Source organism: Heloderma suspectum, chromosome 1 (assembly GCF_057233095.1).
Source record: "Heloderma suspectum isolate Gila_16-S chromosome 1, 16-S_ref, whole genome shotgun sequence".
NCBI lineage: Eukaryota > Metazoa > Chordata > Lepidosauria > Squamata > Helodermatidae > Heloderma > Heloderma suspectum.
In genome coordinates this window covers 142,345,845-142,361,161 of record NC_139458.1, presented here as the reverse complement: position 1 = coordinate 142,361,161, position 15,317 = coordinate 142,345,845, and the positions used below count along the sequence as shown (strand labels likewise).

The following is a 15,317-nucleotide window of genomic DNA, read 5'->3' as shown; positions in this document are numbered from 1 at the left end:
AACCCATACTCAACCTTGACTGAGGGTTGTTATGTTGTGTGAACCCAGTCACTGCAGCTTATTTCCCCAGCCGCAATCGTGCAAATCAGGTCATTGCCTGTATGTTAGGAACAGATTAAAATAACACAAAGGACTGTAGGGAAGTGTCAAAATGGCTTCAGAGTAGTTAAAGGTATCAATATTTAATATCAGCATTGCTGTAAGACGTGTGTGTTCTTCAGAAAAGAGGTTTTGAGAGAGAGATGGGTGGGGATTTTGAAGGGTCTAGTGGGAAGTAAAGAACATCATTAGATTTTTTTAGAGGTGGACTTACATTGGGGTGGCAGGGGGAAAGGTGTGAGAGGGCAGGGACATAACCCTAAAACATGGAATAAAATCTTCAAAGAAAGCATGGCTGCCAGCTTGAAACAACTTAGCTGTGTGGTCCTTTTGCAGAGGAATAGGACTGCAGCAGAAATGCTTATTTTGCAAAAGATACAGTTACCTTCCTCACCAGTGGCCACTTTAGGGAAACCCTCTCTAAAGCCACAATCAGAGGTTACTGGAGAAATCACATGATTGTTCTCCTAGCTTTCAACTTCACTGCAGTCAAGAATCCTGCTGTGCTTAAGGTGGTTCTGCAGCCATCATGGACACCTACTGGATAGTGCAGTGATGACATGGGACACATTCTCCATCCTGTGCCCAGGTGGTTTGGGGGCATTTTTAGTAGGGGTTGCTTTTAACCATTCCTTATACTGTTCTTTTAGGCCAGCTTGGGTGCTTTTCCACTGGAGGACTCATGTAGCCCTTTAGAAGTGGTGAAAACAAGCAAGGCTCCTTGCCTGGTCATACTGTCTACCATTTTGCCATTGCTTGGGCTTAGGACAAGTAGAAGCAGCACTCTGCTGTGTGCCTGTCTTTTGACTCCATGAGAAGGTCTGGGAACCTCTCTCTTTGCTTCCTCACAGCAAGCACACACAGACCCCCTCAGCTGTTTCATATTTGCATATGCTAATTCATTTTGAACAAGTTTTGTCGGCACTGTGAAGACCCCTGGGGATGAGCTGTAGCAATACCTGCATCCAGGAAATCAGACCTGTGACTTTCCCTTCCACTGGGAAGAATCCGCGTAAATTAAGCCCTGTTAATTCCTCTGTTACAAAGAAAAAACATCAGTGCAGTTTATTAGCATATTTGCCATAGTATCTTGCCGTACTGAAATTGTTCATGGATAGACAGCCTGAGTTATCGTTAAGTCAATTGTTGGTTTATTGCTAAACCTGCTGGCTGGTTGGAGTCCCATTCTGATTAGAGTCTGTGGCAAGAAGAGCCATAGCTCAGTGGCAGAGCACATGCTTCGCATACCGAAGTTTCCAGGTTCCATCCCCGGCTTGTCCAGGTAGGGCTGGAAATACTCCTGCCTGAAACCCTGGAGAGCCGCTGACAGTCAGACTCAGTGTTGACAATACTGAGCTCAGCGGAGCGGTGTTCTGACTCAAAATTAGGCAGCTTCCTATGTTCCTACGTATGCCTATTTGGGTTATCACAGCCTGTGTAAATGTGTGAGCCACCATCCAAGAGCCAGTGTGCCTGGGGCTTACGCTATCTTTCCTCCTTGATGCCAACCAGTCATGAAATCATGAGTGCAAGTTGCAGATCCCCTGACATCACAATCAACTCCCTCCCCCCATCTTTCCTTATCCCAGGTAAGCAGCCTTCGGCGATTATGGCTCTCTGCCTGCATGGAAAATGATAATCCCAAAGGATGTGATGGTCAGGAAAATGATAATCAGGAAATGATTTCCTGATAATCAGGAAAATCTTTTGGACACTGTGAGGTAGGACATGGTTTTCACCCAGTTGTTTGGATACTCTGTGAAAGGTCCATTAAGGCCACTTGCAGACTTCACAAAATTATCCTGAGTTGAATAGAACAGTTTATGTCACTTGAAAACAATCACTCGTTGATGAACAAGGCCAGATTTGCTGCTGTGTGACATATGTTATAGAATGCGGCCCTAATCACGCTGGTCATCTTAAAGCAATGTTTCAGCATAGAGAGATGTGTGTAAGTATTCTGTTCCCTGTTCTGACAGGCTTCAAAATTCTGCACAGCACAGAAACCCGTGGCTCTGTTGACAGGCAAGGAAAGGCGAAGACCCTAGCTGCAAGGGCGATTAAGATGCTAATATCCTACTGCAGTGCAGTGTTTACACTTTGGGAGACTGTGTCTTTTCTTATACTCTGTTTCCTGTGGCCCTGTCTGACACAGATAGGTTTGTTTTTATCAATCTGTTGAGGATCCAGATCTCAAGGTATCATGGCTATTGACCAGTTCCCAGACATTTCCAGTATAGATACTGTAGGTCAGCTGAGGTTAAACCAATGACCCAGCATTGATCCAAGATAATTTTATAATTTAGACAAGCCTAAAGGGACAGACTAACATGAAGGGAGTGTACCCATTATTTACCCAGAGCTGGCCAGTTATTTTGTTTTCTATTTTATAGGACCAGGTATTTACAGCATTTACCTGTTCCCACCCTGCATGGGTCTGAAAAGACACTCCAGTGCACCTTCAGGCCACTCTACAGGATGGAGAAAAAGTGAGATGGATTATTATAAAGTCCTGGGCGTTTCCCAGGGTGCCTCCCATGATGACATTAAAATGGCGTAAGTCAGTCTTTGGAGCATTCCACAATCCAGCCTTGCCTGTGCACCATCACTGCACCCTCCTTGCTGCCTCTCTGTGATGTCATTATTTGGACAGATGGAGGTCCTTTGCATCTCCCTAATGTTGGAAAGCCTTCTTAGTCCTTTGACAAGAGAGCATTTGTTGGGGATTAGGCTCACCAACTCCTGATCAACAGGGCTCTCCTCAACTTTTTAAGCCTCTAGTTCTGCAAGATGTTTGACAAAATCACCCTATCTAGTTATCCCCTGTGCCCCAAACACTGGAGTTGATTGAGAAGCTGGCTATTGCCCAATTGCTCAACACGATGAAATGGCAGGAGGATGTAACATGAATGGCAGATCAGGATCTATTGTTGATTTGCAATAGATCGGCAAGGGTTTCTGACACCTGAGGGTTTCACAACAGCACCAACAAAAGACTTTTTCCACCTAAATGAGGCTGATGAAATGAAGAAAGCTTGGAAAAAGCCAGGAGTGCGTGTTTGTGTGAAAGGACAACAAGCTCAACGGTGATACTAAAAACAAATTGTTGATCTGAGCCATGTGCTTAGAGACACTCGGTTCCTTCATTCTGCCCAGAGTATGTCTTTCCTGAGCCACTATTTTGCATCTGGCTCCAGCTGATGGACCTTGAGATTCTTCTAGTAAAAAATGAAGTAGATCCCAGAAGCCTGAGGTCTGCCCATCCCTGTTCTGGTGTGGTGATGAGGAATGGGTTAGCCTAGTGTGTGAGATAGAGTATATATACATGTGCATGAACAAACTACTCTCACAGGAACAGAAACATTGCCTTGTTGGATCAGTCAGTATTCTTACAAAAATGACCAGCCAGGTGTAACTGGAAAGCTCACAGATGGCTCTTTCCCACAGCCTGTCCCTCTCAGCATAGTAATACACTGCTTCAGCAGAATGAGCAGAAGGGCCCCCCAAAATAGTAGGGCTGGCTTACAATATTTTGAAATAAACAAAGTGATATGCATTACCACCTAAAGAGCCCCCCCATAAGATGATTATTTTATGTATGTTTGTATTTATTAGTAATACTTATATACCACTTAATATAATAAAATCCCTATGTGGTTTAAGACTCTGAGTCTAAAATAACCCAACTACACCACTCTCCTTGCCTCCTGGCTTCTGTCCTCCACACTTACTAATGGGAGCCCTCACAAAAGTTCTCCTTAGGCCAGAGGTCGGCAACCTGTGGCCCTCCAGATGTTGTTGAACTACAACTCCCATCATCTCTTACCATTATCTGTGCTGGCTAGGGCTAAGGGGAGCTTCAGTCCAACAAGATCTGGAGAGTGACAAGTTGCCCATCCCTGTCTTAGGCCAAAGGCTCCAGGCACTCTGTCTCGGCTACCGTCCTAGCGGAGGGGACGGCGTCTGGCTGGAGTTCTCAGCCTCAGGAGGAGCATTCACAGCTCACAGTAGCCTTAGCTGTGCTAGTTGGGAGATGCAAGGCAGGCAAGTCCTGGATTTGTTTGCTCTCCCATGGGCCAAATGTGAAAGTTCAAGGGCACTCCCAAGAAGAGTGTCTCCTTAGGTGAAAGCCTCCAGCTGCACCATTAACCTTTATGGAAGGGGTGCTCAAGAGTGTGCAAATGAGATGTGTGTCATAGGAGTGAATGAGTGGTGGTGGTACTTGTGTCTGTATGGGATAGGTGGGTGCTCTCAAGGACGGTGTGTGTGACTGAGAGAAGTGGCAAAGTGGCTTATGTGTGAAAGAGTAGGGTGAGTAAAGGGGAGAATGTGGCATGTGTGAGAAATGTGTGTGTGTGAGAGGGGAATCAAGGTGGTGAGTGTGTGTGTGTGTGAAGGGGGAATGAGTACAGAGAGAATATTTGAAAAGAAAACTGCCTACAAATGCCTTGAATGATTTGTTGTCATCAGCAAACATTGCTGCTCTACTATTAAACACACACATAAAGAGGGAGAAAGGAAAAATATACACGCACAAGGGACAAAATAAACATGCCCTTATTTTCAAAATTGAAGTCAACCCTAAATCCCAATTCACACATTAAGGGCGCAATCCTATGAGGATAGATGGCCACCTCTGAACTCGGAGGTGGCCACCTATCCCATGCAGGGCAGGAGAAGCATGGAGGGGATCATTCCCTTCGTGCTTCTCTTGCCCTGCATTTGCAGCTAGGCAGCTGATTTCTGCTATCTAGCCATGGGAAGGCAAAGCGGGGCAGGAGGCTGCTGGATGACACATAGGATGTGTCGTACCGTCATTTCCACCTTCCCCACCCTGGAACGCCCCGTTTTGGCCACTCCGCGCTCCTCTTCTGAGCCTGGAGAACAGGGCCGTTCTGCACTGCCTCCAAGGCAGTGTGGAAGGGGGGGAAGGCCGATTCTCCGGGAACCGACCTCAGAGTGCGGACTTCGAGGTCGGTTCCCAGAAACCCCCATATCCTATAGCTGTCTAGCTGCTGATTGCTCCCTAAGGCTTTAATCCTATATACACTAACCTGGGAGTAAACTCTATTGAAAACATACTTCTGAGAAGAGATGGATAGGTTTGTGCTGTAAGAAATGCACAGATTTGTTAAGGAGTGGCAAAGGGAACTAGTACAGAATTCTAATATTTTCTTCAAAAACCTGTAAGATACGTTGTTTTCTTTTGGTTGGCCCTTGTAGGACTATATGGCCAATGTGTTTGGTTTTGACTCTTGGAGATGTATTCTAAAAGGAATACTAAAAGAAGCCTGGGATGGATTAGGGGGTTGTCCCAAACAGACTAATTGTTTGTGGTCTTTCTTGTAACTGAACAGGTACAGAATAAAATTGAAGAAGTGGCATCCTGATAAAAACCCAGATAACAAAAAGGAAGCTGAAGAGAAGTCCAAGGAGATCATGGAAGCTTACAAAGTGCTATCGAATGGTAAGGACCCTGTGTACTCATCTCTTCTACTATGGTTTTGCTTTCCTGGTGATACACAAGTTGATCCTGGCTGCTTTCAGATGGATGGCTCCTAGTGCTACCACACCAAACGACGTTGTGCAGCTAATCTGTCTTTTTCTCCTTAACTATTTTTTTGTGGAAAGAAAAAGGACAGAAGAAGTGGTGGGGAAACACAGGAGGGTTACAAGTGGAAGACAATGATGTCTGGACCTCCTGTAAAATTCCATGAATGAGACGGGGCAATTGCATGTTAAAAGCCCGTTCAGAAAGCCTCTCTAGACTGCTGTGCAGAGGAAGACTTTTTAACCCATGCTATGCCCTGAGGCACTCTTGTTGTAAGTCCACAACCAGTAGTCTTCAATCTGCTCATACATGGGACCCACCTTTAACTCCAATTTGCAACATGGGACCCACTTTTAATGATTTTAACATATATGTTCCCTTTTCTCCTTCTCCATCTGTATTTCTCCTTCTGTCTCTGGGCCTATTTACACTGCTTTAATAGTATACTGGGCTGGATCTACATGGCAACAGAATGTGAAATGCTTTCATGTTTAATGTGGATTTTCATGAAATCGGCTTTGGTCCATCAGGGACACACAGAGCCAGAAAAGCGGAGTGTACAGTACCTTAAAATGTGCTTTCACAGGTCACGCTGCACGTCAACCCTCCTTACTTTAGGGTCATGTGGGCGGAGTCCTGCCACTTGCACCAAACGTCATCAAACATGTAGGTGCTGCTGACTAAATGACAGGCTTGTTCCCCGCCCCTATCCATGATCCCCTGCTCAGGGAAGTTTGGAAGCACTGAATTAAGCCCCCGTAGTTTAACCCCACTCCTCTCATTCACCATTGGGATGTTGTGAAAGAGTAAAGATTAAAACTGTGCTTTTATGATTGGAGAAAACAGGCTGCATTCTATGAATGGGTCTGTATTGCCCCGACTGTGGACTGCTAAGGCTCGGAGATGCCGAGATAATGATATGCCAGATCCAGGTTTGCTTACAAGGAGACTTTCATAGAATCATAGAATAGTAGGGTTGGAAGGGGCCTACAAGGCCATCGAGTTCAACCCCCTGCTCAGTGCAGGAATCCAAGTCAGAGCATCCCTGACAGATGGTTGCCCAGCCTCGTCTTGAACGCCTCCAGTGTGGGAGAGCCCACCACCTCCCTAGGGAATTGGTTCCATTGTCGTATTGCTCTTACAGTCAGGAAGTTTTTCCTGATGTTCAGCCGGAATCTGGCTTCCTGTAACTTGAGCCCATGATTCCGTGTCCTGCACTCTGGGATGATCGAGAAGAGATCTTGGCCTTCCTCTCTGTGACAACCTTTCAAGTACTTGAAGAGCGCTATCATATCTCCCCTCAGTCTTCTCTTCTCAAGGCTAAACATGCCCAGTTCTTTCAGTCTCTTTTCATAGGGCTTTATTTCCAGTCCCCTGATCATCTTTGTTGGCCTCCTCTGAACCCTCTCCAGTTTGTCTGCATCCTTCTTAAAGTGTGGTGCCCAGAACTGGACGCAGTACTCCAGTACTTGAGTACTTGGGTACTTTATTGAGTACTTACAGCACACAGGCATACCTAATAGTTGGATTAGACAGCTTCTCTGAACACAGAGCCAGGGGGTAAAATGGGTCTTATACTATGCATGTTAGCAGTGAGGCAGCATGACAGCAGCAAGCGTTAATTAGCTTTCATCCGCAACTTCCCCAGCATAGCCTAACAGCCCCACATCAGAGGGGAGACAATCAGAACTTTCCCAGCACAGACACCTGTAAACATCACCTCACTTCTCAGGCACTTCTACGGCCCTGATAAGATAAATGGTTCACAGCTTGTTAGCATGGAATGTGCTGAGGCGGTGATATCGACCTTTGACTCATCTTACCAGCCAAGAGGCCCACTAGCAAGAGAATTGCACTTATAATGAACCTAAAGAGAGCATTATGGATCCCTAGGCCCCTCAACTACAGGTGACTTGGTTACAGGCCTGGGGCCATTACAGGGTCAAGTCTCTAATGGGGAAGCAGCCCTGGGGGGTGGGGGGAAAGGGGGTCCAATTTTCTCAATGGCAGTGGGGAGGGCAGGTGACAGCAGAACAGCAACTCTTACGGTGCCCCTTCACCACCCCTTTAGTTCGCTTTCCTGCCTCTGCTCCTTACATCTGAGTAGACCTAGTGGGCTATTCTCCCAAGCCCTCTCTCCTGACCCTTCCTGGCTGTGCTCCTCCAAAGCAGAGGAAAAGGCAGCTGAGGAGAGGTGGAGGCAGTGGGCTACTGCCAATAGAGGAAAATAAGGAAATGGGGGCAGGGGGAAAAGGGATGGCTCCACCCCTTGACCAAAGGCCACAGCCAGGCTCAGCCAGGCAGGCACGCCCGGCATGCAGGATTTAATCTGGGCAAATGGGGCATACTTCCGCTAAACTGCACAGGAGCTGCATTTAAGGTAAAATATGCTCTAAAACATTCAGAAAATGCTGTTTTAGAGGAGGAAGCAGCAGGATGGCTGTGGGGTGGCTACAACATCATGTGTCCTGAATAACTCTGAAGTGCTTTCCCTCCACAGTCAATCACATGTGTAGACTGGCTCCTGGTCAGCATTGTGGAGCCAGGACTTGCAGGGGCGAACTGCCAAGCATTTTTTTATTAGCAGGGATGCTGACCTCATCCGTCACCTGCCCCTCAGGCTTCCTTGTTCCCTCTGAGCTTAGCTGTAATCCTCTCTCTCCCTCTCCCCCCTCCCCCCCCCGTGTGTATACAGAAATGGATTTCCCCAGCAACAATACATTGTTGTGAGCTATCCCTGTTGCAATGCAGAGTATTTTGGGGTGGCTTGGTCTTGAATGGGCAGTGAAGACACATTAGCTCTATAAAAGACCTGCTCCTGGTGGAGATGAACACCGCTAGTTCTGGTTTGTTGATATGGATCAACATAGCTGCTGGCATTTTTGGACTCTCCTTGAGGCATGGCTATGGGGACTAGCGTGATGAGTGCCTGCACTTCAAAATGTACCACTGGTACTGGTCTAACATCTTTCTCTCTAGGGAACCCTGGAAATTGCAGTTCTGTGTGGGGAGTTGTGATAGAGATCTCTAGCAGATAATTCTTATCACCTGCAACAAACTGAAGTTGTGTGTGTGTGTGTGTGTGTGTGTGTGTCTGGCAGGGGGATGACAGTAAAACTAATATAGAACTGGCACAAATATAGAGTAGATATAAGCCCTCTCTCTCTCTTTCTCCAGTCCTAGCCTATTAGTTAACACAGTTTTTGGTTACATGGAGGGCCAGCCTTCTATATGCACAGGTTGATGCCCTTTCGTGTCCCATTGTTAAAATTCCATCTGCCTTTTTAGAATCACTCTCAGGTGCTCTTCTGAAGTAGCTATGCTGTGGGAAAACATCAGTTCAGCTGTGTGCCCTAAACTATTAGTAGATGCTGCCTGCTTGAGGTTTTCCTTCTGTCCTGCAATATGCTTTCCTCTTTAGATACAGTGTAGTTCAGTATGTCTGAACATTATCATGGATCCCTATGCTGCAATCTAGTATAACATTGTAAAATAACCAGTCACTGAGGGGAAGGGATACAATAGGTTCCTCCTTCATGAGATGGCACTTAACTATTTTGTGCCTAGGGGGTAGTGCTATTCAGAATCCTGGATCAACAGGGCCAGCCCTACTATGAGGCAGAGTGAGGCTGTTGCCTTAGGCAGCTGATCTTGGGAGTCATGAAAGAGCAGCAAATTATTTTTGTATTTTTACTCCCAGGGAGAGGTACTTGTGGGATTTTCTGTCTCAGGTGTCAACATAACTTGGTCAACCTTGGGTAGTATACATCTTGATATGGGGATGCCTTTTGCTATTCTGCCTCAGGCAGCAAAATGTCTTGGGCTAGCCCTAGGAATCATGTGCTTCCATCACCTGCGGAGGAACTGGATAATCTCATGTTGTATCTTCTGCCTTTCAGAGAACAAGCGTAGCCTTGACTCCTCCCTCAAGGACAGACAGAATGAAGTGGGTGAGTGATTTAGAAATTCAGTCCCCTGAAGGCACATGAGGCAGCCACCTTGCTGAAGCTAAGCAGGTTTGGGTCTGGTCAATGCTTGGAGGGGAGATCACCTGGGAACCACATGTAGCCACCTTGAGTTCCATGATGGAAGAAAGGCGGGATATAAATGTAATAAATAAATAAATAAATAAATAGTGAAATGGAGGACCACCACAATTATGGGTGCCTCTGTGGAACTCTTGCCTAATCACTGAGCCATACCTGAGGCTCAAATGATGTGTTATGAGGAACATGTGGCCACCACAGACTTGTGTCTTCTCTCCACATCACCTGGGTAATGTTTAGCTAAAGAAGATGCATGGTGTTATTGTGCTCCAAACTTCCCTGCACCTGCTTTACTTCACTGTCTGCTGCTTGCTGTCATGACCCTAAGCCCTCAGTCCTTCCAACGTACATTCTGATGAGGACAAGGCACAGGTACTTCCTTGGGGGTAAGACAGACAACACTTTAATCAGGCCTCCCGCCAGCCAAAGGACACAGCCCTGCCATCATCCTCTCGCTCCAAGGATGAATCTCCAGCAGAACCTCCATCTCCCCCAGGCTTGCAGAAATCTCAGGCTACAAAATCAGGTGGGGCCCTTTAGTCCAGTCAGCTCCTTCAGGAGGGGCGGAGCTGACCACACTACAGGTCTTGTCAGCCTACATTAGGCTGCAGTTGGCTTTAGCTCCCCGCTGAGACAACTTCCTCCTATCGTTGTGGTGGTAGAAGAGAGTTCCAGCCAGCAGGGCCCATTTGGAACGATGTGAGCCTCTGTTTCCTTCTTCCCTTGTTTTGACAGCTGTTGGGTGCTACCAGCATCCCCTCTCAGCCTCAAGGGAACACAGAATGGGACACTTGCAGGGATGAAGAACTTCAGAGTGTGAAGATGCCACATGGCACATCATCTTTAACTAAATGCTACCAAGGAGTTGCAGGTGGCAGCCACATGATCCTCCTTTGGAACCTGAGGTGGCACAACTGAAATCACAAAATAGCCTTCTAATTGGATCCAGCTTTGTCTCGATCCCACTGGGGTTGTGGGCTCGGCTGCCCTGCCCTGAATCCTGGGCCAGCCAGCCAGAGGCAACACAATTAATATATTATTTACTTCTAGTTGACCAGGCAGACAACAGAGATCAGCCAGAGCACAATGAAAACAATTACCTGGTGTATTGGGAGAGTGCTGTGTTGATATGCTGAACTTATCAGGTTGTTATCCAGCTTGACTGCAGCAGAGTTACCTTCTAGCTGTGCTATGGCTGGCCCCCTCCTGCCCCTCAGTCTACTACAGTGCACACGTGTGTGTGTGATCCTTCATAGCATTTCAGCTCCTATTTCCCATAACATGGGCTGTATAACTCCCAACTCTGTGCTGTTGTGACTTGCATCACCAGTCATGCTTTTATAACAAGGCTGGGCAACTGCAGGAGGTCTGGGGGACATTCAAGGCCCCTGGACTCCCCCACCCCCAGCAGGCTGCACTCCCCCCAAAATTACAATTAAAAAAATGGCAGTTTGCTGCTGAAATTCAGCAGCAACCTGCTCTATACTACTACAGAGCACTAAAAGGGTTACATTTAGCTTGTTTATTGCTCTGTAGGGAGCACTCTGTAGCTGTGGCTGGTTTAGAAAGCAAGGGTTAACTTGTTATTGCTGTAAACTTGTGCTGGATTCAAGTGCTGGATTGACCCGTTAAGTACCCAAGCAACTGCTACCAAAGGTATCTAATACACTATTTCTGCCTCCTGTATTGTGATTGTCCGCTGAAGGTGTCTTCCTGCAGTGCCCTCCATCCCACAAGAAGGCCAGGTACACAGAGTGCCTTTTAGAGCAGCTGCTCCCCAGGTCTGGAATCTCTTCCTCTGGTGCCTGAACATTTTAAAGGACTGGTGTTTATTTATTATTATTATTTATTGATTTAAAAGATTTATAAGCTGACTTTTAGGGTAAACCCTCCCAAGGTGGCGTACAACAAAACTTAAAACCACAGCACAAAATAAAACAGTAAGAACAATAATATAAACAATGATACAGTCAGAACAAACAGTACAAACTAAATGGTACTGTACATACAGAACAGCCCCTAACTCAATTGTAGGCCAAAATAAACAGGTGAGTTTTTAGGGACACTAGAAGGCCTGTTCTTTTTAGCAAAGCTGGCACCAGCAATGGGGGAGACCAATGATATTATGAGTACTCAATGTTTATCTGCATATTTATTTATCATTTAGTTTGTTGCCCTTTTAAAACAATGGTTTTCTATAGTGAGCCTCAGAGACAGGATGGGATAAAAATATAAAATAAATACATTAAATCCCTCACTTCCTTGGCCAATAGCACACTTTCTCATTCAGCCCCTTATAGCTTGGAACTCCTTCATGGAGACTGTATCGCTGGGTGGCCAGAGAACTTTTTAAGCGGAGGGCCACCCAACTGAGCCTGAACTGCTTTCCCTTCATTGGGCTTATTTTTGTCTGCAAGTAAGATGGTTGGAAGGGCCACTGCTTGAATTGTCTTTTAAATAGACTAAAAGGCTAGTTTCTTGTAGGTGTGTTGCCTGCTCGTGCAGAACTCAAGAGCAGCATGACAGAGGAAGAATCTCATTGCAAACTGGACAAACTGAGTTCCCAGGATTGTGAGTCCGGTTCAGGGAATGGCAACAGCTCCAGTTTTGAATATGACAACTCGACCTTTGAGTCTGATGATGAGTCATCATGTTCAGAGGACAAGCTCGGACTTGAATCTGAAGAGTTATCCAATGAATCAACTTCTGAATCCAGTTCTGAGTCCAGTGAGTCAAGTTCAGAGTCTAGTGAGCTGAACGAGGAATCAGATGCCGAGTCTAACAATTCAAGTCCTGAGCCTAACAAGTCCCTTTCTTTGCGTATGCACACTAAGTCCTATCAAAGCCATCAGACAAAGCAAAACAAATTGCCTCCTGGGAAAAAGGATTTTCCAGCCAGGAAGCTCAGTAGGCCCCAGGACAGGAGAAACATATTGCAAACAGGGGAGAAACACCTACCTACTGTGAAAAGTGAACTGCATACTAAGAACAGCAAGTCCAGTAAAGATCCTCCTACTGAGAACAGTGAGAGCTACAATTGGAAGAGAAAGAGCCAAAGAGGAAAGACCAAGCAACAGAATGAAAACTGGGAGACCCATTCTGGGAAGACAAAGTTTCCAAAGTTAAAAACTGAGCTATGTAGTGGGGAGGGGAAGCTCCGTACTGGGAAGAAAAAGCTGAATGGGAAGTCCGAGTCGCACCCCAAGAACAAACTTCAGAAAGAAAAGACTGATGGCCGTATTGGGAAACATGAGATGCAAATCAGGAAATCTCCAGCAGGGAAGAGCAGGTCTTATCCAGGAGGAGGCCCTGATGTGGGAACAGAGCAGCATGCTGAGCAGAAACAGCAACATGACAAAACTGAGTCAGGTGTCATATACCTGAGATACACTAGGAATAAAGCGGCATCATCCTCCAAAAGAAAAGTGGTACCACGTGGGAAGGCTGAGTTGCAATCACCAAAGTGTGAGCCAAAAGCTGGAAAGAACAGGAGTGAGCTGCAGGCTGGGAGAAGCAAGTTGCATGCTGGGAAGAGCACGATGAATGTTCCAAAGAGGCAACTGCATGCTGAGAGAAGCAAGATGAACGTCCAGACAAATGAACTGCATGCTGTGAAGAACAATATGGGTGACCAGAAGAGGGAGCCGCATAATGGGAAGAGCAAGGCGAATGTCCAGACAAGTGAGTTGCATGATGGGACAGGTAACAAAGCAGCCTCTCAGCACAAAGAAATAGCCACTGAGAGCAATGTGCCAGCTTATACATGGAAGGTGCCAGCTACTGTCTGGCTTGGTCCAGCAGAAAATACAGCAAGATTGCTCTGTGGTGGAACAGCAGAATTCTCCAGTGGCCAAGCACCTGTGTCAGATAAAAGGAGGCCCTGTGGAGCAACGCAACTCTTCTATGGAAACCAGTGGGCAAATATCCAGGCCTGGAACAGAATAAACCAATTACAGCCAAGGAAGAATTTGCTTCCACATATTGATGCTCCGACTCAGAATGGAAAGAATTGGCCTCCATATATAAATAGCCAAGCTGAACTATTTAATACAGATGCTTCAGTTTCCTGTTTAAGGTGTTCCCGGTGTTGGTGCAAGTTGCTTCACCACAGCCTGTGAAAACACGCTCAAGTGCTAGTGGACACCATCAGGAGTGAGCGTTTCAAAGCACAGGAGTTATTCAATAAAGGGAAGGTCGGGGACCCAAGTCCTGTTTCTGGCGTGTGTTCATAATCCGCAAGATATAGGGGGACGGGAAGGATTGTGACAGGTGCAGCATTGGAAACTCCCAATGCCGAGGGCTAAAGTGAAGAGAGGCAAATCATGGGGGTCCCTCCAATGCCATCCTTGTCTGTCCTTGATATCCATGACACCTAGAGAGCAATCCTATGGGCCCTTAATGGCGTCTGGAGGGCCGTGGGATAGTTCGGGTTCTTGGATCCAGGGATGGAGACAGCACTCCAACCGTGGACCCAGGAGTCTGAGCTCTCCACCCATCCCCCTCCTCCTCATAGCCTGTGCAGAGAGAGCCATGCTGGCTGCCTCTCCAAGGTTGCAAAGATGACCTCGGTTCTGTGGGTGGGGAGGGGACTGGGGAGGCCGGCTTATGAAGAATCCTCCAGCCTCCCCAGCTTCCTTCCACCCTGCACAGCCCCAGCTAGACGGGTGAAAAAGCCCGTCTAGCAAAAATGCCTCTGCGCTCCTCCCGCTCTGCGTAGGATGCCTGTCAGCCTCCAAGTTCAGAGGCTGACGAGCATCCCAACAGGACTGCACTCTTAAGCTACTAGAAACATTGCTTGAATTCATCCCCACAGCATTTGCTTTTCCACCTTGCTCTCTGTCACTTTCTGCTCCGTTTATCCGTGGTCTCCATACCTTTACTGGGGCAGCTTGATCCCAAATAGGCTGACATAAGAAGAGCTCAGCTGGATCAAACCCATAGTCCATCTAGTCCCACATACCATTTCCCACAGTAGCTAACCAGATGCCTCCAGGAAACCCAAAACTAGGGCATGAAGGCAATAGGCCTCTTGCCATCATTACCCCCCACACTTGCCACCACCAAATTAACTGGTATTCAGTGGCCTCTGAACATGGATGGTCCGCTTACCCAGAACTGATCAGTTTCAATTCAGTGGGACATACGTCCCATAAGTATGCTTAAAATGGTAAGTGAAGTCTTCTTCCTACCCTGAGTTTAAATAAAATGTCACTATATTTCCTGAGCTTTGGAGTGGGGGTGGGGAGAGGACAGAACGGAAATAAAGATACAAAGGGATACTAAATCTCTTGAGTAACCACCATTAAGATCTGTTAGGTTGGCATGCACAAGAGACAGGGTCTTCTAGGCAGTGGCACCAACACTGTGGAACTCCCTTCCATCCTGCTGGGGTGCAGCTAGCCCCTTCTGTGCAGGTGTTTAGGTGAGCAGTAAAGGCCTCGCTGTTTAAAGCTGCCTTCAGTTGAATTTGTAATTGGCTTGTGTGTTCAAAGCAGCTTCACCAAATATTCTATATGCTTGCAGCTTGGCTGTTATGTCTTGTATCTGACTGTGCTCTTGTTTGTGCTGTGCTTTGTGAGGGCGCAGCCTTGAAAAGCAGCTAAAAATACTATAAAGGAAGG

General features: G+C 46.7%; 1 protein-coding gene across 1 annotated transcript; it reads left to right on the top strand.

Moving 5' to 3' along the window:
* The first annotated feature begins 2,530 nt into the window (after positions 1 to 2,530).
* Positions 2,531 to 13,814, top strand: LOC146358195 (uncharacterized). The gene is made up of 5 exons (XM_084859758.1): positions 2,531 to 2,655; positions 5,457 to 5,566; positions 9,550 to 9,596; positions 10,432 to 10,567; positions 12,202 to 13,814. Exons 1-5 carry the CDS (start codon positions 2,531 to 2,533, stop codon positions 13,812 to 13,814), a joined length of 2,031 nt encoding a protein of 676 aa, XP_084715884.1.
* Positions 13,815 to 15,317: the final 1,503 nt, after the last annotated feature.

Coding starts and splice junctions, on each gene's coding strand:
- LOC146358195 (XM_084859758.1), top strand. CDS start 2,531: ATGGGTCTGAAAAGACACTCCAGTGCACCTTCAGGCCACTCTACAGGA. Junction 9,597..10,431: donor TCAAGGACAGACAGAATGAA/GTGGGTGAGTGA, acceptor TTGTTTTGACAG/CTGTTGGGTGCTACCAGCAT. Junction 10,568..12,201: donor ATGCTACCAAGGAGTTGCAG/GTGGCAGCCACA, acceptor CTGCTCGTGCAG/AACTCAAGAGCAGCATGACA.